General features: G+C 54.1%; 7 protein-coding genes across 7 annotated transcripts; 4 read left to right on the forward strand and 3 right to left on the reverse strand.

Annotated features, from left to right (window-relative positions):
* Window positions 1–1,783: 1,783 nt before the first annotated feature.
* On the reverse strand, window positions 1,784–3,711 carry CC84DRAFT_1161923 (5-methyltetrahydropteroyltriglutamate-homocysteine methyltransferase). The gene is made up of 2 exons (XM_018177861.1): window positions 2,591–3,711; window positions 1,784–2,542 (listed from the first exon to the last, which is right to left on the reverse strand). Exons 1-2 carry the CDS (start codon window positions 3,216–3,218, stop codon window positions 1,971–1,973), a joined length of 1,200 nt encoding a protein of 399 aa, XP_018038234.1. The 5' UTR covers window positions 3,219–3,711; the 3' UTR covers window positions 1,784–1,970.
* Window positions 3,712–3,905: 194 nt separating this feature from the next.
* On the reverse strand, window positions 3,906–5,363 carry CC84DRAFT_1161924 (uncharacterized protein). Its single transcript, XM_018177862.1, has one exon. It carries the CDS (start codon window positions 5,168–5,170, stop codon window positions 4,076–4,078), a length of 1,095 nt encoding a protein of 364 aa, XP_018038235.1. The 5' UTR covers window positions 5,171–5,363; the 3' UTR covers window positions 3,906–4,075.
* Window positions 5,364–7,655: 2,292 nt separating this feature from the next.
* CC84DRAFT_1173465 (DNA-binding protein-like protein HGH1) lies at window positions 7,656–8,923 on the forward strand (the record flags this gene model as incomplete). The annotated part of the gene is made up of 3 exons (XM_018180038.1): window positions 7,656–7,690; window positions 7,743–7,989; window positions 8,045–8,923. The coding sequence occupies 3 exons, from the start codon at window positions 7,656–7,658 to the stop codon at window positions 8,921–8,923; spliced, it is 1,161 nt and encodes a 386-aa protein (XP_018038236.1).
* Window positions 8,924–9,747: 824 nt separating this feature from the next.
* On the forward strand, window positions 9,748–11,121 carry CC84DRAFT_1087698 (MFS general substrate transporter; the record flags this gene model as incomplete). Its single annotated transcript, XM_018174212.1, has 2 exons — window positions 9,748–9,854; window positions 9,963–11,121. The coding sequence occupies 2 exons, from the start codon at window positions 9,748–9,750 to the stop codon at window positions 11,119–11,121; spliced, it is 1,266 nt and encodes a 421-aa protein (XP_018038237.1).
* A 2,496-nt stretch (window positions 11,122–13,617) lies between these two features.
* Window positions 13,618–14,141, forward strand: CC84DRAFT_1256839 (uncharacterized protein; the record flags this gene model as incomplete). The annotated part of the gene is made up of 2 exons (XM_018184669.1): window positions 13,618–13,979; window positions 14,027–14,141. The coding sequence occupies exons 1-2, from the start codon at window positions 13,702–13,704 to the stop codon at window positions 14,139–14,141; spliced, it is 393 nt and encodes a 130-aa protein (XP_018038238.1). The 5' UTR covers window positions 13,618–13,701.
* A 935-nt stretch (window positions 14,142–15,076) lies between these two features.
* Window positions 15,077–16,461, reverse strand: CC84DRAFT_1256840 (uncharacterized protein; the record flags this gene model as incomplete). The annotated part of the gene is made up of 3 exons (XM_018184670.1): window positions 16,337–16,461; window positions 16,091–16,291; window positions 15,077–16,042 (listed from the first exon to the last, which is right to left on the reverse strand). Exons 1-3 carry the CDS (start codon window positions 16,430–16,432, stop codon window positions 15,077–15,079), a joined length of 1,263 nt encoding a protein of 420 aa, XP_018038239.1. The 5' UTR covers window positions 16,433–16,461.
* A 2,855-nt stretch (window positions 16,462–19,316) lies between these two features.
* On the forward strand, window positions 19,317–23,275 carry CC84DRAFT_1113988 (DUF676-domain-containing protein). The gene is made up of 2 exons (XM_018175380.1): window positions 19,317–19,830; window positions 19,884–23,275. The coding sequence occupies exons 1-2, from the start codon at window positions 19,649–19,651 to the stop codon at window positions 23,221–23,223; spliced, it is 3,522 nt and encodes a 1,173-aa protein (XP_018038240.1). The 5' UTR covers window positions 19,317–19,648; the 3' UTR covers window positions 23,224–23,275.
* Window positions 23,276–23,775: the final 500 nt, after the last annotated feature.

The following is a 23,775-nucleotide window of genomic DNA, read 5'->3' on the forward strand; positions in this document are numbered from 1 at the left end:
GACATGCTTGTGACCGAGCAGCTCACCGCGGGCAATATGGCAATCAGCGCTGCGGCTAGTCTCGAGCTGTAAATTCCTCAGGATGTGGGGATTCTACTTGGAACTGTGGGAGCTCCAGATGTCTCATATCGCCGAGCACACACCAACCCTACAATACTTATGATATACAGAGCCTCTGTCCAAACGCATAACTATACAACCTCTACATCGCAATTGCACCAGCATAATTCAGTATGGATTGGTCCATTTCACACCGCGTTGAAGACACATTTTGCATTGTCATTCTCCGGCGATCTCCAGAGCCCAAGAAGCCCGATGTCGTCAAACAACGATGAAGAGTGACAGCTGAAGACAAGCGATTTTTGGGAATGATCTGATGTTGTGGATGTGAACGTTACTGCAGTTTTCGATAGAAGAGTTTTCGAGTCGCCTACAAACTAATTTGGTTGGGGCTGAGTTCTACGTGGAGTTTGAGCGCTTGGGTGGGTCAGTGGAGGATGAGAACGGCAGAATCGAAGCGGTTCGGTACTGGTGAGGTCAGGTAGACGTAGAGGACGATGCGGGAGCTGAGACACTCAGAGACAGAGGCTGGATAGAAGTTTCATTTCTGATCGCTTCGCGCGTCTCGAGGAGGGCTTGGTAGCCATGACAGGCGAACCTACAGAGACCCATCACCTCACGATGAAAACCTTCCTTAACATTGTTCAAATTCACCGCTCGCTACAGAATTTCCTGGATCTGTTTGGTGCTATCTCAATTCACGAGCCGTACGATGGGATACCAAAGCTTTTGAACTCAGATATCGTGGATCTGTTGACAACTGTTCATATAGGTTACTGCTGGATGTTGTATAAAATGTCGGCAGCACCATAGCAAGAACACCTAATCCCTTCTCATTTGGATGGGTAACCTTGCATTTCGATCCTATGCCTGAAACTTGTGAGGGGAAGCAGTAATGTTCCATCCGTTATCTGAGGCATCTGTGTGGGTTCATGATGAAGTGGAAGATATCAAGTTAGCTGGATATTGTGGATCGCTTCATCAGGAGTCCATGGAGTACTCTTAGAAATTAATTCTAAGCGAGACTTACGCCACGCGCCCTCAGTATACCACTCGAACGCGAAGTCGCCATATCCAGCAAGAAACAATGATGAGGAAACTTAATGATGGATGGCCAAAGGCCGCTTGCCCGACCAAGCCTGTGTCGGGCAGTGACCGCTTTGCAAAGCATGTAAGGGTAGGCACATGTACCATCAAGTCCACCAGGGTCAGTCACAGACCAGAGTCAAGAGTCAATAACAGCTTAGACGCTGCCAGTGGCCGAGGGGCCAGACGTGCCAGATGAAGCAGGGAAGCCAGCGCCTATCCAAGAATCAATCCATCAAGCCAAAAGACTGTCATTCTCATCCGCTTACCCCCAAACCCGCCTTTGGGAACCATTGAGGTTCTTGTCAATCACAACATCCTTTCCAGTAGCCTCCTCGTTCTCCTACACTGAGCAACCGCAACATACAGCTGACGCATCTTTCTAGGGCTCTCCTCTGCCTCCACCATCCATATCCCCATTGTTGCATGGCCCTTCCGCCAGACTGTGAATGTGACGATGAGAAGTAGCCGGGGAATGCGCTTGCGATACAGTGGCTGGATGATTCCAAGCTGAACGGGAGGGTTGCGCAGGCGGAGTGGGGCTATACGGGTGAGGAATACGGCGATCACCCGGCAAGGGATTAGATGCACATTGGGGATGCCGCAACGAATGCATGTGGCACATGGAAATGGACATGGTACGTCTCCTTTGCAGCGGCTGGCCCATAAGCATAAGAAAGAGGGAAGGCGAGGCAGCACCGTGAGGAGAGCCCATCATGTGCCAAGGGTAAGGGTGCGTAAGCCAAAAGCCACAGGAAACTATGCAATCGGCAAGGTGATTTTCCTTGAGTTACCGTGGCCCCACCAGGCCTTCCATCAGAACCTCACGGCTCGCCAGGCCACACCTCATCCGCAATCTCTCGTACCAACGCCAACTTCCTCTTCATCCCTTCGATGTCAATCAAATTTCCTTCCGCATGGCTTGCAAACCCACACTGCGGGCTCACCCCCATCCTCTTCAGCGCCTCCTCCCTGCTCTCCCCTTGACCCTTCGCCATAACATCCGCCGCTTGCCGAATCCGCTTCTTCATCTCCTCCTTGTCCTCCAGCTCGGGGAACTTACTCGTAATGACTCCCAGGACGACGTTTTTGTTCTTCGGCAAGTGCGCGAGCGGTTCGAAGCCGCCGGCCCGCGGGGTGTCGTACTCGAGGTAGTACGTGTGCATGTTGAGTTGTGTGAAGAGCTTGGTTGCGATGCGGTCGTAGCCGCCCTCGGAGAAGTGGCGGGAGTTGACGAAGTTGCCCCGGCAGAGGTGCACGCCGACGTGCATGTCGGCGGGGATCTTGGCGATGCAGTCGTTGTAGAGGGCGATGTAGAGGTCGAGGAGCTCATCGGCGGTGACGGTGTTGGACCTGTCTTTCTGCCAGCCTTCGAGCATTTTCTCGGAGCAGAAGTCTGTTCGTAGATTAGCAGTGGGGTCTGGGTTAGGAAGGGGATGCGCACACGCGAGATTCGGGTCGTCGAATTGCACGTTCCTAAGCCCGGCCTTGTACAGGATGTCAAGCTCTACCTGGTACGCCTTGGCCACATCTGCGAAATATTCCTTGTCGTTCTGGTACACGTCCTTTGGATACGCCTTCCCGTCCACATACCGCAGATGATACCAATTGGGCGCCGCCAGCGTGAGCTTCATCCCGCCCCACTTGTCCTGCGGCAGCACGCTCTTCAGATACTCCACCTGCCCGACATACGTGCTTTCCCCCGTGTGCCTGATCTTCCCCGTGCAGTACACGCTCTCGCCGGGCTTGTGCCCCGTCTCCATGAAAGCCGCGATGTCCGGCACGTACATGCGGAAGGTCTCGATGGGCGGGTTCTGGATCTCCTCCATGCCGTCGAGCGCGGGCCAGAAGGTGCCCCAGAACATGTGGCGGCGGTATTCGCCGTCGGAGACGGCGTGGAAGCCGAGGTCGAGCTGGGTTTGCACGATGTCGGTGATGGCCTTGTCCTCGAGGGGCTGCAGTTCCTTGTCCGACTTCCCTTCTTTGTAGCGCGCGTCGAGAAGGGATTGCGGACGCTTGAGGGAGCCGAGGTGCTCGGCGCGGAAGGGGGGGTTGCGGTGGAGGGTGGACATTGTGGGTGGTGTGCGAAACGGGTTCGTCTGGATGTTGGTTCTGGGGGAGGTCGGGGGCGTGGATTGTGCTGGAGGCCAGAATTGTGAAGGAAAACAAAACAACTCGTTGCCCCACTGGACATTCCTTACTACTTATCAGTCCTAATGGCCTAGGAATCGTTCATCCCTGGCCGTCCGTTTCCCTCTCACGCATTAGCCCTTCAACGCGCGCATCCTCCCACTCTTTCCGCTCCCCAAATGAGACACTCAATTGGTCAAGCCGTTCAGGACTGCATGGCGTGCAGCTCGGCAACATCTCTCCGCGATACACTCACAAGAACGGCAGAGCTTTGGTCCTGGTGCCCCTCGTTTAGCCCCCGCTACCCCGCCAGAGGTGACGTATTGACCCCTGCACATGTGGCATCGCTGTATCCATGAAAACCTCGTGGCACGGTGCTGTCTCAAAGAGAAGACACGGAGGATGCCCTGGTAATGGAGAAAGAGCGATGGTAATGAGGAGCGCAAGCAGATTTGTTATAAGAGATAACGATGGGCACCCTGTTGGTGGGTCGTTGGCGCTATGCCGATCTTGGTCGCATCTAAACGCGCTGATTGCTCCGTATAGATTTCGGGGCATTTGACTTGGAACATCGTGTACTCGTCAAGACGGCGAAGCATAGCGAATCGAAGCAGGCGAAGTCCCAGAAACGGTCATTTCCATTAATGCCACACCAGCGGCACTGATCTTATACCCTGCCTATCCAAAGCACCCCAAGGAAAACATAATGGTATCGAAACGAAAAGAGTGAACGAAGCGCAGCCCCGACATCGAGCGACCAAGAAAAAAGAACACCGGAAACACCTATTTACATCCCACCTCATAGCCTACTGAAGTTCCGCGTAATCATCACCACCACCCCTGCAACGACCTTGATGGCGACCCGCAGCACGAACACCGCCGCCTTGAACGCAAACGTTAACACAGTAATTACCGTCCGCGCTACAAACGGCAGCCCCTCGCCGTCCTTCTCCTTCTTAGCGTTTTTCTTCTCCTTCGCGCTTACTTTGGCGCTCAGCTTGGACTGCCCATACCAGTCACCCAACTCAATATCCTTGTCAAAGGAAGACGAGCGCTCCGTAGACGGCGAGCGGGACTTGGTACTCCATTTCCGAAGCGTCTCCGCCGGGGCCTTGACGCCGACCTTCCCGCCGACAGCATTGAACCCGTCTTTAAACGCGGCCTTGAACGCCTTCGCGTCAGACACCTCTGCGATGGTAGGATCTAGGGTGGGAACTGGCGGTGGTGCGAAGTTCTCGGTCGAGCCTGCGCGTGACTTTGCCTTTCGGCTGCGGACACTCTCGGCCACCGCGACGGACAGCAGCGCCGCGGCTGCAACATCCACGAGGAACGGGTTGCCGAAGCGCGTAAGCGCTCCTAGGTTCAACATGAGCGCGTCATTAGTGAAGTCGAGACGCGCGAGCATAGCGTCCTCGGGGGCGGCGTCCGTGGCAGTGGGCAACTGCGTAACGCTCATTTCGCTGGGTGTGATAGATATTGGGCGCATGTCGCGGCCCAAGCTGTCGAGCCGCGGCGGTGGCTGGAGAGGCGAGAAGCCGTTGGCGCGGGGCGAGGATGGCGAGAGGATGTATGGGTTGAGTATGGTGATGGAGGCGGGCTTTTGCGGTGCGTGAGGGGTAGGCGACATGTTGTGGCCGTATATCGCGGTGATAGGTCGAGTGGATGGCTTGTTAATGACGGAGCAGTCGCCTTCGATCTGGATGGGGAAAGTGCCCAAGGTGGGATGATGTAGTTGATAGGTCCCTTCCGAAGGCATTTGCTGTGCCCAAGGATTGGTCTGCGGCTGCGGAGGGTCGCGTGTCCAGGTCAGAGCGCAGCATTCACGCTGGGCGGCTCCGGCTAGCACATCTTCTGCGAGGCGCTGAGCTGCCGGTGAGGTCGCCCCCGGGTCCATGACAGCTATGTGGGATGCCGCTGGAGAGTTCGCGGCAGCATCAAGGGCCTGCAGTGCGGCGAGTTTCGGAAATATGCTGGTGAGTAGTGTTACAGGTTCCTGCTCGTGAGGAGCGACTGGGCTGCCATTGACGGACGGTGGGGTCATGAGATCTAATTGCGCAATAGGGAGGACGCGTGGCTGCGTAGGGTGATGCCGCTGAATCAATAGCTCGTTCATAATGCTTTGCACATCGTGACCACCGGCAAGGTTAGACTGTGCTAGGCTATAGAATGGTAACGACGGTGTGGTGCCAAAAGTTATTGTAGGATTCGCTGCTGTCGCTCGGTGCATTCGCAGTGTGTATATCTGCACCGCGGGCTCCTCTTGACCGTTGGAAGCCACCCAGAGGTTGTCGAGAAGGTGAGAGGGCGTGAAGAAAGGTTTAGGCGGTGGACTTGCTGGTCCACTGCTGGCAATATTATGATGCGGAACGTAGAAGTCGGGAGAGTACGGAGACCGACTAATCTGAGTCCTTGGAATGTGTGTAGGCGAAGCTTGGGTGGGCTTGTACGCTTGTTGAGACAGAGACTTGGTAGGATCAAATACTGGGAATATTGATCTCATGGGAGCATCCGGCTGAGGTGTCATGTTACGCTGTACAGTGCTATTTGCTCGCACCAAGGTCTCGGCTGTTGAGAAAGCTGGGGATGCCGTTCGGTTCAACTCAGGGCTCGAGGTCTGCGATCTGTAGTTGAAGCCATCCTGTACTGCCACAGGTGGCGACTGAGCCCTACGATCAGGAATTTTTCTGGGCGGAGTACTGTGCTGAATTGGCGGCGATGCTTCCCGCGGTCGTGGAGGAGGGCCAGGTCTCTGATGCCGAGGAGGGGTCTGGATCGTTAGGGTGGGAAGATGTGCTCTTGGAGGAGCTGCTACTGCGGGGGGCGGTGGTGGAGGTGGAGGCGGTATTGAGTTGTTCTCAGCGGCTATCGGGACCTCATTGACCTGAATCACGAGTTCGTGAAAGTCGGCTGCACTATCCATTCGTTCCACTTGTCCGGGTTCCGGACTGGGAGGCTTTGGTCGAAGCTGCTTGCTATTTGGACTCGCCTGTCTCGGACGAGGCGGTGGAGGAAACAACTGAAGCCCAGGGCCAGCCATGACGATCCTTCTCTTCTGATAATCACTCTGCTACAAGACACAGCTGTAGGCCCACTGGGAGGAGGTGAGAAGGTCCAAAACTCAGAGTTGCAAACTTCAAAGCTGGATCATGATGGACGGATGCACGGAGTCGGTAAGCAGGGTCGAGGAAGTATAAGACGGGTGCGCTACATGCTGCAGCAAGCCTAGGGGAAACGGTGAGGTATGCAGCGAGCAATAGCGGCTCTGGGGTGTTTTCCCGTGCAGACAAACACTCTTTCGTGCATTGCAGTGTGGCACACGACCCAATCAGCATGCATATAATCCTGGGCGCTTAACTTAGATGATAGGCGGCGGTTATAATTTTGGTGGTTGGTTGTTTCATTGTAAGCGCTGGCACCTGCAGCTCGCTACACCGCCAATCGAAACCGCCAAACCCCTGCACTTCGCGGCGATTCGTCAGACGTCGTGTGCTGGCTTCGTGCACGGTGGCCCGATGTATGTGATGGGCCTACGGCGGGCCGAAGCGATCTCTGTGTAGTCTATTTTGAGCGCCTAAGTGGACTGAGGCCACACGGCTCTTGGCTGTCCGCCGGGACAATCCGACACGGGGATGCCATGCCTCAGTGATCCATTTTCGAAGCGGATGATGAGGCAACTCATCTGGATCTTGCGCTTCCGAATGCAAGACGTGGTAGCTGTCGCTAATTCCAGAGCACCGTGATGACCAGGTTGATGACTGATCGTTTCTGTCTGTCAGACTGGCGGTGGAGGTGGGGATCGACATGTCTGTTCACGTCGGGCGTTCGAAGGCTTGAAGCAATGCAGCCACCAGGAACGTGAGCGGCTGCGCGACAGGTGCGGGTGCGCGTGGTGTTTTGTAGCCGCCAAAGCCAGCGCTAGATTGGCTTAGCCGGGGCTCCACCAACCTCCACGATGGCATCCATCCTTTGACAACTCTGCTTTCATTCGACTCAATGTTCCTCTGGCGCGAAAACATTAATGCCTACAAGGACTGAAGGAAGCCGGGCTGAATTGAAAATCCGCCCTGCAAGCGCATACAGCGCCGATACGAGCAGCGTGCGAAGCCACCGAAAGACCTGATGTGAAATATCAAGCTAGAGTAATCGAACAGCAGGTGGATACTGCGCACCAGGGGAGGCGATGTTGAGGCCACACGAGATGTTGATATCCGGTGGCGATGCAGGTCCCACGCGATGCAAGTGGCAGGTGTTTTGTGTCTGACGGCACGTGCCGTGTTGCCCCTCGCTCTTGCCCCTCCCTTCGCTTATCGATAAGATTAATTTTCGCGATGCGCAAAGCGTCATGGCGAAAGTTCGACTGCAAGCAATTCACGCCCATCATGCCTACCGAGCTAGAGGAGCTGGTAGAATTCCTGTGAGTGTTCAAGATTCATCCTGGGCTCACGAATATTCGCTGACTTGGTCAGACACCATGGAAACACGCAGATTCGGCAGGTCGCTGCAGAGAATCTGCTGGGTTACTCGCAGGCCGACTTGCCTCTCTTTAAGCGCAACCAGCTTGAGCCCGTCAAGGACTTGAAGCTCCTCGTGAAAGATTACGCGCCTATTGCGAAAAATGCTCTTACCATGCTCATCAACATCTCGCACGACGGCGAAGTCCTCAGGGCGCTGAACGACGACACCTTCCTCGAGGCACTACTGTCGCGAATAACCGTATGTCAGTTCATCGGCACCGGAAGCGCAGGAAGTGATACTGACAGTCCAGCAGAACAAGAAGGAACCCAACGCGAACGAGATCGCCATGCTGCTCGCCAACATGGCCAAGGACGACTCGCTGCAGCGCGTGCTGAAGCTCAAGCGCGCCGTGCCCAAAGAGCTTTCCACGTCAGAATGGGCCATGGACCAGCTGATGGACTGTTTCGTCAAGGGTGGAGAAGGCGGTTATAACAAGGATGCCGACTATGACTACCTGGCCTACTTCTTCGCCGACTTGTCGAAGTTTCCCGAGGGCCGCGAATACATGACTACACCGCAAGCGCATGACTCCGACATCGTACCGTTAACAAAGTTACAAGTGTTCACATCACACAATTCGCACATCCGTCGCCTCGGTGTGGCGTCGACCCTTAAGAACTGCGCTTTCCATGTCCCAGCCCATCCGACCCTTGTTTCAAATCTCAACCCCGACCCGGCCCTTCCACCACCACACATTGGCGTAAACCTGCTACCTTATGTCTTGCTCCCGCTCATGGGACCAGAGGAGTACTCCGATGAAGACACAGAGGGCATGCTCGAGGAGTTGCAGTTGCTGGAACCGGATAAGGAGCGTGAGAAGGACCTCGAGATCATGAAGACGCATTTGGAGACTCTGCTTCTACTATGTACGACAGTTGACGGCAGAAAGGTGATGAGAGAAGTTAAGGTGTACCCAATTGTACGGGAATGCCATCTCCAAGTCGAGGATGACGGAGTCCGGGAGGCGTGCGATCGCGTTGTGCAGATCATCATGCGCAACGAGGAGGGCGAGGAAGAGGAGATACCCCAGGGAGCCATGAGTGCAGCAGGAGCAGGCGGGGGGAAGATGGTGGCGCTGAAGAACGAGGCTGAGGAGGAAGACGAAGACGACCAGATAGTCGAGATATGTTAGTTGTCACGACGTGTTGATGAATACAAAAGATTCAATGTCAATCGATCTGAAGGTGTAAGGCGCCGTGCGGACTCAGCCAGACATGCCAGTGAAATTTCTTTGTTTAGCCCATCATCAATCCTTTTCGTGGTCACGTCGGTCTGCTCCGTATACTGGGCCCTCTTTTAGTAATTGTTTTTCTTGCCTGTAATCTGTCCCACCGGTCGCGTAAATAAGCTCGCGGTTATCTCCACACCACGCCAACCCAAACCCCACTAGTCCTTACTTTTCCGGAGCCTAGCGCACAATGGTGCGGACATCGGCGACGGACGCTCCCCTCACACCCGAAATCGAAAAGATGCGCGGTTTCGCTCTCCGTCATGGATCTAGTTTTATCTCCGGGACCGCAGATCCCTTTCCCACTGTCACACCCGCCTTCCTTTTTGTTCCTATTGTTTGTGTAACTCACATGGCAAGAGTTGGGAAATGGCTTGGATAGACGTTTCTGTGTCACGATGAGCTCAGATGAGAAGGGCCCTGTCACGGGCGCGAGAGTGAACCTTGATGCGACTCCTACGCCGCCATCTGGACCGTCGTCGCCAACGGCATCGTCAACGAAGAAGCGGTCCCGATGGCGCAGGATCTACGACGTCCTCACTTACACGCCCCCGCGATGTCGCTGGGATCCGGAGAAACCGCCGCAGTTCTCCATGGGCATGAATGTGCTTTTTGCGTTCGCAGCTGGCTTCACTGTCGCGAATTTATACTACAGTCATCCGATTCTGAATATCTTGGCCCATGATTTTGGCGTCAACTATGAGGATGTGGCGCAGATTCCGACCGTGATGCAGGCTGGGTATGCCGCGGGGTTGTTATTCTTGTGTCCGTTGGGGGATTTGCTGCCGCGGAGGCCGTTTGTGGTGGGATTGGTTGGTATTACAGCGACGTTGTGGTGAGTTAATTTCTTTTCTTCGAAGAGATGGAATTGCAGAATTTTGGTTTTCTTTTGCTAGACACGAAGATATCCAGGACGTCGCAAGGAAATGCTGACTATGTGCAGGCTCGGACTTTGCTTGACATCGAATCTGGGTGTCTTCACCGCAATCTCTTTCCTGGTATCGATAACCACAGTCACCCCACAGCTCATGCTTCCCCTCGTGGGTGACCTGGCCCCTCCTCACCGTCGCGCAGCCGCCCTTTCAGTGGTAGTATCTGGCCTTCAACTCGGCATCCTCATCGCGCGTGTGCTCTCCGGCACAATATCCAACTTTGTCACCTGGCGCGCTGTATACTGGATGGCATTCGGCCTACAGTATCTTATTTTCGTCCTGCTCTGGTTCTTCATGCCCGACTACCCTGCCACCAACACCTCTCTCAACTACTTCCGCCTCCTCTGGAGCATCGTGCAGATGCTCACTCGGCATCCTGTTCTTGTCCAAGCTTGCCTTGCAGGCTTCTTCACCAGCTCTACATTCACCTCCTTCTGGACGACCCTGACCTTCCTTCTCGCTGGCGCGCCGTATTTCTACAGCCCCTTGGTCATTGGCCTCTTCGGCCTCATCGGCATTGCAGCCATGTGCTTCGGTCCTGTATACGCACGCAAGGTCACCGATAAGTTCGTGCCGCATATGACTGTCCTCTTCGGCTTGTTCTGCTGCATGCTCGGCATCTGCTTCGGGACCTACCTCGGCACGTTTACGGTCGCAGGCCCTGTGTTGCAGGCGTTCCTGCTCGACTTCGGTATGCAGACAGCGCAGATTGCGAATCGGAGCGCCATCTACGCGATTGAGCCGACACGCAGGAATGGTGTGAACACTGCGTTCATGGTTGCGACGTTCTGCGGGCAACTCATGGGTACGGCGGCGGGAAGCCACATCTATGCGGAGGCTGGGTGGATTGGTAGTGGTAGTGCGAGCGTGGGGTTCATAGGGGCTGCCATACTGATCATGGTCGCGAGAGGGCCATGGGAAACACGGTGGGTTGGGTGGGGGGGCGGATGGAGTTTCAAGAAGAAGAATCAGAACAGTGCAGATGGGAAGACGGCGGAAACTGGGAACGCAATCCGAGGAATGGAACCTTCAGATGAGGAGATGGGCGCCGAGGTGAAAGCATTGGATGAGGCGGCTGCTGAGGAAGAGCATCAACGGCCGCTCAAAGACGAGAGCGAGAAGAGCAAGAGGAGTAGTGGTGTGGACAAAATTGGTCTTGTAAATAAATAGACATCCAACTGCATATAGATTTGTATGAGCAGAGGAAGCATGGATACAGCTCTATATGAACTCAACGACGGATAGTGATGTGCGGGAGTTTCTTCATGTTCATGTAGAAGGATGATTTTACTTTCGCGCAAAAGACAAGACGTATAGCTCGTCTTCATCTTATTTCGATCATGGCCATCGGGACATCAAACGATATTTGATGTTCCATACAGAGGCTCAAGCTACATCCAGGAATGCAGTGTTCTCACCCAACAACTGAACCAACGCTTGCACCCCTGTCAGAGCCGGGGCACCCGACCTTAGAAGGCACTGTACCCGCATGTAGCTGCATAGTCAAATGAGGTCAATACTGTCGTGAGAGCTAGAGCGATCAGGCCATTCACCTTCACTGCGAGGGCACAAAAGTCGTTTGACGCTTTCTCAGGTGAAGCGACGCTCTTTCCTACGACAGTCAGGCCCCACTCACCGCAACAGTTGTCACGCGAAGCCAAACAGCTTAGGTAATGGGCCGTCTCTCACTTTCTATATAAACTGGCGACCCGGCGTCTCTCACTTTCTCTTCAACTCGCTCACGACAACGACTCGGCACTGTTGGGCCAGGGCAAGGTAAGCATTCCATCCACCCGCAACTGACCGACCTCCACTGACTCCTGCATCGCAGGTGACAGGTAGAACTCTGTCGGGGCACCTTTTCAACAAGGGGTCTCCAAAGAGCACATGCTGCACTCTATACCGGCTTTCATGACGGCGTAGACACACCGGAGCGGAACTCGGTCACTGTCGTGCTCGGGGCGGAACCTTCGGGTCGTGGCATCCCTCAGGCGGCGGAGCGGCGACTCCCGACCCTGGCACGTGGCCTGTTTGGAAGTGCCTCCGTCTGACGCCGTACCCATCTCCTTCGGGTCTTGGAACGGCCTCCCTGCTTACTTTGCGGCATGCCGGGCGCGCCCTCCTGAGTTGCAAAGATAGACCAGTATGGAATGTGCTGGGCCGGATGGCAAGCTGGGCACCTCGGGGCGCTGGACGCCGGACGGGTGAGTGGGAGGATCGGACAGGAAGAGGAGGGATTTGGGGGATGGCGGGGCCTATTATGGTGGGCGGTCTTGTTCGTAAGCGATGCGACTTTCCGACTTCGACATTACGATGCTTCGACGCTCCGACATCAACTTCTCGACATCGATTTACCCTCACCTCAACACTTCGACACTTCGACAACGTGACTTCAACCAACTCGAATCAACAGACTACTGACAACGAATTATCTGCTTTGGATCACCACAAAATCTTTTTCTGGCGATGAGGTGTTGACCGAGCCAGCGTATTGAAACTCCAACTCTGCTTTTGGAGCAACTCCTTGTGCCTTTGGGTCGAGGGAATTTTTGAACTTTCTGCTTTTCTGAAGCTTTACCATTTTTTCATTGAAGCGCTCATCGTTGATGCGCCTTTGAGGAAGAAAGCTGCACTGAATCGTGGAGACTGCGTACAGATAGTGATTTCCGAATGGTGACTAGTGAACAGGTGCGTGTGAGTCGTTGTCGCGTCCATCCGCTGGCAAATTGGTAATGCCTGCCGTCTGTGTGAGTACATGAGATGCAATGAACAACTAGACCTAAGCACTCTTAGTCCCGTCTCAAACTTTCCCAGCAAGTCTTCCTGAATTTAAAGATAGCGTTCCCCGGCGGTCCACGAAGCTCGCTCTTAGTAACAGATTGACTACGCTCTTCGTACTCCCGACGATGCTACCTAGATTTCGAGTGATCAGAACCATCGTGTACAATTAGCTTACACTCTTAGTCCAGAGCTGATGACAAGCGCGAATGGCACGATACATTTGAGAGAGAGCGCATGGATGGTGTAACTCCTCGCGCTGGTTGCCTTGCAGAGCAGTGCGACTAAAGCTCAGAGCGCCCGCACTGTGTGCAGAATTCATTGCGGTGCGCACTGACCTCCATATTCGATCCATACCAAATTTTCAGAAATTTCGTAAGGCCTTTGCGGTCAATCAATTGCTTTGCTGTTCACAACTATGGCAGCTTTGCTTGGGAGCATGTGAGACTTGTCGTATGAACTACGGAGCCTGCAGCAATCGACATATGCAGATGATTTAAGCTCACTGTCGATAGCAGATTCTACCATTTGATGCTCAACCCTTGCATTCACTTAATGTAGTAGCAAGCTTCGCTTGCCGGCTTACAAACCCCTCTACAGTACTTTGGAAGCTGAGCACTCGCCAACCCCAATATGCATAATTATCGAAAACACGGGCGTATTTCATGAATCTTTTGATCGTTCATCACTGTAATCAACCTTCGGCAAGTTTTCGCAGCTACTGTCAGTTACAGCATTCAACCATGGCCCGAGGGTCACGAAATTCTTAGTCACCTTTATTGACACTAACGAGAATCCTCCGTCACCTCGACAATAGCCTCGATACGCAGTACATATAAGTATTTCTTCTGCCCGCAGCTGTATCGGACATTCATTCAATTCGCAAGACATGAACCAAAGCATATTAATTGTGTTATACAATCCGACAGATTTCCACATCCGACTCCATTCGAAACTCCTTTCCAATTTATAATGTCGTCTTACAGCACCAACGGCACGAATGGCGTGAACGGAACGAACGGCATGAACGGCACCACCGCCAACGGTGTCACGACCAGCGGCGTCACTACGAACGGCACCACCAAACCCCTGAACCCCCTCGACCCCTGCTTCCACGACGGTGATGGCACCTCACCGGTCACCGCGGCGTGGGGCCCAAGCTTCACTGCTGCCTTCGCTGCCAACTCTACGGAGAGCGGCGTCATTATTGATCGCCGCGGCGTGAGCCCTCGCTTCATTCGCGAGACACTGTACGTAAGCCTTGCTTCCCAAATCAGACATCGACTGACTCTTCTAGTGCCACCGCCCGCTCGTACGCCTCCATGGGCTACGAGAACTTCTACGACGGAGCGACTGGCGAGCAGCTGACGCAGCGCCCCTGGCGGCTTGGTTGGCCAGGCTGGCATCAATAGCAGTGCTGCTGTCGCCGAGGAGATCGGTATCAATTCGGATACCCGCAAAGACGCTGGTGAGCATGCTTTTATTGACGAGGAGCGTGGACAGACCAACTGTGAGCATTGGTTTCTGCACTTCTTGCTGTCTCATTTTCTTTTGTTGAGGTTATAAACTTGTCGGACGCTGTCGTCCCCAAAATCCTCTTCAGTCTCTCTGACATACAATATATGGATATGATCCAATTTTACTGCTTCGTCCGAATTCGCTTTTATCATCGCCTGATTCGCGAAAGCTTTTTCTTAAGGAGAGTGCGACGTCGTTCTAGATATACTTGTGCAGAGTATGTGACACAGAGCACATAGCTTGGGTACTAGCTTCGATAACGCAGGATGACTCTCCCATGCTCTTGACAACGATCAAGAGAACTGAATTTTGCCTGCTCAGAAGCAGAAGTTGAGGAATCTTTAGGGCGAAGGCCCTCTGGACGTACTCAAGCAACTCCATGTCCCGAATCCGTAGAGCGATGAATACCTCTCGTTAGTTCGGCATGAGGACGTGGAGTTTGATGTCTTTCAAGTCTCATAGCAGAAAGCGTGGAGTCGGCTGACTTCATTTGACGCATATGATGTCGGAAGATGCTCCTGAAATCATCAATTCTTGTCATGATGTTTCGCGAGAGTTTTCCATGTCTCCCAGTGTAGAGATGCTAGTGTCTCGATGGAACTGCACTTTAGACTTCCAGTCCCACGTTGTATCGACGCAGCGGGCCTACGCTCATAGCATCGAAAGCGTTCTAGAAGTGCAGAAGTGATTCATATAGCGCAAGGAAGGGCGATTCTTATGGTTGCAAGAGAGCAGGTTCGGAGCGCTTTGAGAGTGTAAAGCGCACGCGCATGCGCTTGCCACTTGTGACGGAAACCCATTTTCTGGGTCCCATCTCCGCTTTATGGGCTCATGGACTCCTGTTCAGTGCTTCCAGGAGTATTCTACTCGCCCGGAGACTGATCTCCTGAGCCTCGATGAGCGCTCGCAGCGCATCCTGGACGTTGGGAGCATTATCTGATGAAACACTCTCGGCGACATGGGATAGTAGCTCCGTTTCGCTGGAAGAAGGTGGGGGCTTTATGTAACCTTCGTCTGGAGCATCAGTGTCCTCCAAAGGGTCAGGACTCGCCACCATCTCAGATTCCGAAAGCTCGATAATCTCGTACCCGACCTTGTTTCCCTTCTTCCTCGCATGAACCGATTGCAAACTATTCTGCGGTGCAATCGGAGCTTCTTCTGTGCCGTTCACATCCGGCGTACCCTGACCAGACTCGCTCATCTTGAGCTTGTTCGCGTGCACGATGCTACGGTAGCGCTCGAACGGGATATCCTCGATGGCCTTGGAGATCTGAGGCGTGTAGAATATGCCGATGCCAAATAGTGCGGTTGCGATGTAGACGATGAGAATGCCCAGGGATCCTGAACCGTATGAGGGCACTAACTCTGCAGTGTATAGTTTTCCTAGGTAGATGCCTAATCCTATTAGAAAGGTATTCAACGCGACATTGAGTAGTGTCATTGGGACGACAAGCATGATTGCGGCGTATGCTGACGGTACTTTCCACCGCTCTTCTGCAATCAGTTGGGGCAGCTTGCGACTGAGTCCTGAGGTCAAAGACTGTGTTTGTTCAGCATGTCTCAAGTGGTTGTTCAGCCTGGTGAGATTTCTCCACTTCGCAGGCTTGGTTAAGAAATCCTTGATGTCGTCGGCGCTATGCAGGCCGTTAAAAGCAGGGCTGAGTGCTGTTGAGAAGTATACCGACAAGGCACCCGTTACCAGACTGGTGATAAAGAAAGCTTCCGCTGTCCAGTGGGTGTCTTGGAGGCGCATCAACGAAAGTGCGGTAATCGCAACCTGTGAGATAATGGCACCCTTATCTAATAAGTATCGGTGCAATCTCTCATCGAATTAGAAACCCACCGCGACACCGGTCATGTTGAAGCTCGATGTGTATTGCTTCATGAAAGCAACGACTTGCTGATCGTCTGCATTAAGAATGTAGCGTTCCACACGCCTCATGATGCGGGGGGCATCCGGGAACATCGTATCGAGGAAGAAAGCGGCGACACCATATTCCTCGAACTGAGCAACCCGATCGCGGTATGCATTGCGAATTATGGACTCCACATGTCAACGAGGAGAACGATAGTCAGTGCAGTGTCTCACCTTCAACCCTGTGAGCGATTCGACGCTCTGACTGATTGTCGCGGTTACCGTTGTGATGGTGCCAAGCACCAGCCCAGTAATCTTGATGCCAGACATCGTGTGGCATTGATATAACTATTCAGATATTCGCAGGTTCAACTCTCTTCAGCGAACGAGAAGAAGGATAGTGAAGTATGCCCCGAAAACTGAGGGGTAGGAAGAGGTCAGGTTGCATGTTCCTTCCAGCCTTCTCCTTTTCAGCTCAGCTGCAGAGCCTCAAACTCTCGCTTCGCGGGGTCTAGACCTGTCACCCTGCAGCCACGTTACAGAATTGAATTCCTTTCTTTTTCTATCCCTTGTATTAGAAGCGTCTCAGCTTATCGAGATGGTTATTGAGCCTGCGGATATAGTTGCTTTGACGTTTCTCTTAAGGCTGCGCATTGCGCCCAAGGAACGGAAAGTGTCGGACAGGACTAAACAGCATGGGTTGTGTCGGGGCTTACGTGCGCATGGATGCGCTCTATCCTCGCGGTGCTACTGAACAGGAGTGGGGATTTATTCAAGGCAGCGAGGCTAAAGAGAGGTCCTTGATGTTCGTTGATACAATCCACGATCAATGATGTAGTTCAGCCTTGCCGCTGCTGTACCGTACCGGTAGTTTTTGATTGGTGCTGAGGGACAGGGATTAAATGAACAACTCCGCCTCAGCCTTGCTAGTACCTCCCGAGAATTTCTAGCACGAATCTTTGTAGAACCCGACATCCGTTCCTCACGAGACGAAAAGACGCAGACCCTATGTCAGTAATCGGGATCTCGCCTACAGATATCGTCAAGGGGGCCAAGGCTCTGAGCGACGCCGCGACTGCACTGACAGCTGGTACCGAAGGCACGAAACAGCAGTTCCAAGATGCACAAGCAGCTTCCTCATCGCTCGACAAGGCGCTTACCGAGTTGACACGGTCCCCACCTTCCCAGGATTTTGCAGATGCAAGTTACACCACTATCCTCGAGCGCGAATGCCGCTTCCAGACACCATCCCCGTGACCATATAGCAGGCGACTAGCATCGAACAACCAAGCGAGTCCTTTCTCAACGATCACACGAAAGCTACAGTATGCCTTTGATGGAGAAGCGAAAGTTGAGAAACATATAATTGCTAGTAAGCCTGGTCTCCATGCGGCGTTGTTTCACACCATGAGTTTGGGTGGGTGGTCTCTGCTGAGGCGACTCACGAACGGCCAGCATAGAAACCAGAACGACCTGGCAACGAAGCACCACGAACATGTAATTGAGACTATGCGAGATGGTATCGCGGCTGTAATCGAAAGAACCGAGGCAGTCGCTCCTGACATGGCCAAGCATTTGTCTCAGCTAATCGGAGCTTTATCTCAAGGACAATCACACGCTGTCGTGATGGCACTGAGAACGCATTGGAGAGAAGCTAATCTATATCTCTCGCACTTGATATTACAAGTAGTACAGGTTGGCATCGTCGATAACGTACGGAAAGAGACCGGTAGTCCTCAGATCCAAAAGAATCGAGATGAGGACCGCAATGTGCACCGGAACAGAGCCCATTCCTCGGAAGCTAGATGCTACCAGCATCATGCACATATAAACAAGAAATATGGAGGTTGGAATGTGGAACGTAGATACTCTCAGCGATCCTCACCGTGTGAGAACAAACAGACGTATCATACTCTCTTCAAAAATTTAATGGCGAAAGGCGTACGGCCGCATCTAGATTACTGTGGGGTCTGCTGAGCATATCGATGGCAGCACTGTGTCAAGACCCAGCCATAAGGAACGCGCTTGCCACTTCTCTGCCACGATACCATCGCGATCCGATATCCATACCTCTGCTATTGATTGCAGTTTTGGCTTTTACCAACTGTGTTGTTGCCCTACCGTTGCAGGTGTCCTTCCTATCAGACAACTCGATCTTGCTAGACACTGCGATCGGTGAGCAGCTCAAGCCCAGACATTATTGGGACTCATTCGATATCTTCCACGGTTTTCTTATAGCACACTCCACGACAAGGCCTAGCCAACGCTACGTCAAAGAGAAGATTCACAGGATCCTTCTAGGCGGCCCAACCGGCCAAGTGTTAGATCCTGAAAAGTGGCATATGGTGGTATCGGCGCATATGAAACTCGTCATGGCTTTGCGTGTAAAAGGCTCAAGCGAATACTGGCCAAAATGCTTTACTGCACATCTTATTGAAGAAATGATGATATTCGCAAGAGAAAGACATAGCCCCATGTTCCCGAAGATAAGAATTCGCGGGTATGATTTCCACCGATGCAGACTGAAAGGGTCTGTCCTTTTCAAAGAGCCTCTAACGAGACTTTCGAGGATGACCGAAGTGGAAGGGAAACCCTTTACGCTCACCTTCCACCTATCGATCCCTGAACTGCCGGCGATAGAACTCTGTTTCCAGAAATTCAGGCACGGCGCAAGGTGGCACGAGGCTATTAGTCGTTTGGCCTTCGGACAACACAGGTCGTATGAGCGTGGACTTCACTGTCTTTAGTAGACCAAACACGTTCATCGTCATCAATGCACCAATGTACTGGCCCTGCACCTCGTACCGTTTCTACGACAGAGACAACGGTGAGCACATGACCATCATGCAAACTTCGACGGACAATTGCAAAGCAGGTGATTGGGAAGATGGCGGGCAGGATTGAAAAGGGAAAGCTGGATGTGATTGCTAGGGCTGTGACAGATAAGGCAGTGTCGTTGGCTGGGAAGGAGGTGAGCGCTGAGCGGATGGACTGGATTGAGGGACAGGTGACAGTAGGAGAGATGGAGGAGTAAAATTGTGATCGGGCAACCAGATTGCTTCACAATAGTCAATGCATCTGTTTCCAAGACGTTCTATCTGATGGTCGTCGGAAGCGGGATGGGATGGCTCCGGGGGCACGTGCACGCACAACGCTTGGAACCTGGGTTGTGGGCGGCGCCGAGGCGGTGACAGCAGCTCAAGCATCGCGTCCGGCTGCATATGCGCGCCGTGCCTGGAGATCGCCATAAGAACGTAACAGGTGAAGGTGCCTCCCCACAGTGACAGCATATCCAGTCGCGACACTCCACGCGTGCGTGCCGGGTAAATGAGGCTTGAGGGCAGCCACACGACAGCGCATGACGTGCCATCGGCCATAGGAACTCTCGCGGCGTGACCTCTGCGCGTGTGTGCTCGAGACGGTGGCCCAGCACAGCACAAACACTGCAAAAGGACCCTTGAACCCTTATGATGCAGCGGTCCACTGCCGCTCCGCTACCGCCGTTGCCACTCGCAAATCCCTCCCGACTCTGCTAGCTTTCCGCTAATGCTGCTCACGCCGCGTACGTACGCCCTTGCCCAGATTCCGGACGCCGGGTGCTCGGAAGCCCGCTCTTCGTACTTTCTGCTCAGCAAGTCGCGCACCGAGCAGCGCAACGAGCAACTGCGCGCCAGGAGCATGTTGCTGCTCCACCAGACAGGGAGCGTCAGGGTCGGAGAGGTCGTGAGGTACGCAAGTGACGCGCCCGCCGGCAAGCATGTAGACGTTGACCGCCAGCCAGATACACGGTCACGTACACCCCCTCGCAAGATAGAATACTCCCCTCGCCCAACTTCCTGCACGTCCGCATACGGAACACCTCCGCGATACCCCTCCGCGCCGCGTACCTCCACGGCCCCTACACCATCCATGTTGCCGCATATCCCTCCACATTCAATCCGAACAAGAAGGTCGAGGCGCCGAAGAAGGAAGGCGTGCCAGAGTTTGAACCGAACCTGAAAGCCGGAGGCTCCTGGAGCGCAAAGCTCACCGTGCCGGAGCATATCCGCGAGACGGGCGGCAATCGCGAACAGAACGATGGCGCACCGCAGAGCGCAACATGGATAATCGAGATCGCCTCGCAGATCATCTTCTCGCAGTCGGCGTCGATCGGCTACGAGCTGCTGGTTGCGCGAGATGAGAAGTCCCTAGATCTGGGATTCATGGCCATCACTGGAAACTCGCACGGGGTCCCTGGCCAGGTGCAGGACCACCAGCAGGGCAAGCAGTCTCACAAGGCGAAACATGCGGCGAACCAGAAGGGCGTGTATTCGAAGGCGGTCAAGTTGGTCGTGGATGACACCACGAGCCTGTGGAACAAGCCAGAGCTGCCGGAGATCAACAAGGAAGAAGCGAAGAAGCCAACGCGGTATTCTACAGACACAAGCGAACACGCATCCGAGGAGCCACAGAAGCAACGGAAGATCCATCTGGTGATCCTGACGCACGGGTTGCACAGTAATCTGGGGGCTGACATGCTGTACCTGAAAGAGAGCATCGATGCCACTGCCAGACAGGCGCGGGAGGACCGAAGGAAACGCCGACGACAAGAGCGGCAGGCTGCAAGAACGGATGGACCATCTGAGACCTCCACTGCTCAATTATCCGGTGGTCAGGAAGACATATCCCCAGCGGACGACTCTGATGACGACGACGAAGAAGTCATCGTCCGCGGTTTCGACAAGAATGTCATAAAGACCGAGCGTGGCGTCCAGTATCTCGGCAAGAGGCTAGCTAAGCACGTCCTCGAGCTCACGTATCCGGACCAGCCGTATCTTCCGCTTAAGAAGCCAAAGATCAAGACGCCGTTTTCGCCAATCAAAGACAAATCGTCCGTGGGTTTACCAGCACATGAAGGGAGCAGCATCCATCACCAGGACGATGCCAAGAAAGACCAGAGAGCATACAAGTTCACAAGCATCAGTTTTGTCGGGCATTCCCTTGGTGGCGTCGTGCAAACATACGCGATTGCGTACATCTACAAGCACTCACCCGAGTTCTTTGAGAAGATTAAACCCATCAACTTCATTGCCATGGCATCGCCCTTCCTAGGACTGAGTAACGAGAACCCGATGTATGTCAAGTTCGCGCTGGACTTTGGACTGGTGGGAAGGACAGGCCAAGATCTCGGTCTGACATGGCGGGCTCCGACTCTGGCAAGAAGCGGATGGACAGCCATGGTGAGCGGTCTTGGCGGTCAATCGCAGAGTCAGCAAAAGCAGGACGATCCAGGCTCGAAGCCTCTACTCCGGATTCTACCATCTGGTCCGGCCCATGTGGTTCTGCGAATGTTCAGAAACAGGACAGTCTACTCAAACGTCGTCAATGATGGCATCGTGCCATTGCGGACCAGCTGCTTGCTCTTCCTTGATTGGAGAGGTCTCGGCAAGGTCGAAAAGGCTAGAAGGGAAAACGGCCTTGTCGGTACAGTGGCTGCATGGGGTTTCGGGCAACTGATCGGCTCGAACACATCGCCTAACCCATCGAGGGTCACCTTCTCTTCGGATGATCAGGCCGATGGCACAGAGTCACCCTCGTTCAGTGGAGATGACACCGTAGTGCCCCAACCAGGAGCCGATGTCGCGAACGAGGATGAAGAAGCACAAGCGGCTGCAGAACCCAGCGCCAATCAGTGGTTGGACGAAGGGAGACGCAGCTCAGATGGGAAGCGGTCACCACCCGATGGCATCGCAAATTCGAGCACGATTTACCAGCTTTGGAACTACATTCGTCCTTCCGGAAAGCACACTGCCAAAGACAAGAAGATGTTCACGAGAAGCCAGACCATAGCGATGGAGCAGGAAGAAGCTGATGCCCAAGCCAATGAAGCCTCGTCCCCAGAACAGCCGCACCAGCAGAGGAAAAGACCGCAGGCGACTCGTGGTGACTCGATGGTGAATGATCCGTCGCACTCTGCTAGACCACCAAAGACGACGATATTCGAATCAGCCAGTGATCTCATTGCCCCTCCCGTACCCGAAACGTCTTGGATCATCGACCCCTCCACGAGAGCCCGCACGATCTTCCACGACCGCATCTACCACCCAGAGGACATTCCACCCCCGCCAGCCAGGAAGAGAAACAACCAGCGGTCCTTTTCAGGCGACAGCATGTCATCACAAGCCTCCGCAGGCAGTGCAGACGAAACAAGCGGCCTGCGGGTCGAAGAAAAAATCGCGCGCGCCTACCACAAAGACCTGTCCTGGCGAAAAGTTCTAGTTCGGTTGGAACCCGACGCACACAACAACATCATCGTGCGCCGCATGTTTGCCAATGCTTATGGCTGGCCCGTCGTCAAGCACCTCTGCGACACCCACTTCGCCGACACGTACGCCGCCAACGAGCGTGACGAGCGCGAGCCCGCCATCGACCGCGCAAAGGGCATCAACGTCCCCGTAAGAGAAGACGGTGAGCACGTCAAGGGACAGGAATCCGCGGTTCCGCCTATCGAACGCACAGACAGCGAACTCCGTGAGGTAGCCGACGAACTCGCGCCGCTGAAGTCTCGTGTGCACCAGCGCGCACGGGGACACACTACGGATTCGGTGAGGAGCAAGGACTCCGCGGCCTGGGACGACATGTACTTTGAAGGCACATCAGATGAGGACGACGATGAAGATGACCGCAATGCGATTCAGCGCTTCCTCCAGCTGCCACCCCAGGGACGCAAGTCCCCACGCACGCCTGACGAGCGCGGCACAAGCCAGGCCGAGATCAGCGACTTCCTCTCCACCTCCCCGAAGGGCATAGACATGCAACACCACCGCGGCCTTGGATCCTCACCCGCACCTTCCCATTCGAAACCTGCCCGCCAACGCGAGCCAGACTCGCTCGAGTCCATGGGCGGTGTACCGCCACCCATCCTCGGCACCGGCCGCCTGACCAGCAGTCCGCCGCAGACACCTACGGTCACGGCTTCGGGGAATATCAGCAAGGTCGGACTAGGAAAGGGCATGGACGTAACTAGTCCGGCGTCGGCAGGCGCCCAGGATGGGCGTGCCAGAAGTGGAAGCGGAGGCGTCAGCGAGCAGGTTGCGCGGTTAAGCTATTTTCCTGATGGGGGGATGGGCCAGGGCGGCTGAAGGGGGGGGCTTTTCTATCTATGTGGCGATGATGTTGTGCTGTATACCCTAGACTCTTGGATGGTGACTCATTCAATGTTCTATCAACTCTTTATTTACGCATACATGGCTTTGCGTGCGTTGTGGTAGGATGTCTGGACTCTGACTCTGTGGAGGCTATTCCAGCTAGCACAGATGGAGCGCACTGTCTACACGTTGTTTGGCGCGCTAGACCATGTTTTTGAAGCTAGGATTGTAGGCGCTGTTGGCTCTGTTCAAGCCGCCTTTCCTTGCCAGGCTCGAGAGTCTCAGAGTGCTCTACGTGCCATCGTCCACGGGAAGTTCCACGCACTCGATTCTAATGGCGTGAATGTACCTTGTCTCCTCACGATCATCCAAATCCAAAGTGTAGGTTCCAGTGAGGCCTGTCCAAGCTGCATGTACATCTCGACAATGCCCTGTCGCTTCCAGGTCCTGATGCATAAAACATGTTGGATTGATTCAAGATGGAATTCCGGTAGGAGTGTCGCCACATGGGCTTGTCTAGGAGTTACTCGATACGCAAACCTTTGT

The sequence above is a fragment of the Paraphaeosphaeria sporulosa genome, assembly GCF_001642045.1.
Source record: "Paraphaeosphaeria sporulosa strain AP3s5-JAC2a unplaced genomic scaffold CC84scaffold_3, whole genome shotgun sequence".
NCBI classification, from domain to species: domain Eukaryota; kingdom Fungi; phylum Ascomycota; class Dothideomycetes; order Pleosporales; family Didymosphaeriaceae; genus Paraphaeosphaeria; species Paraphaeosphaeria sporulosa.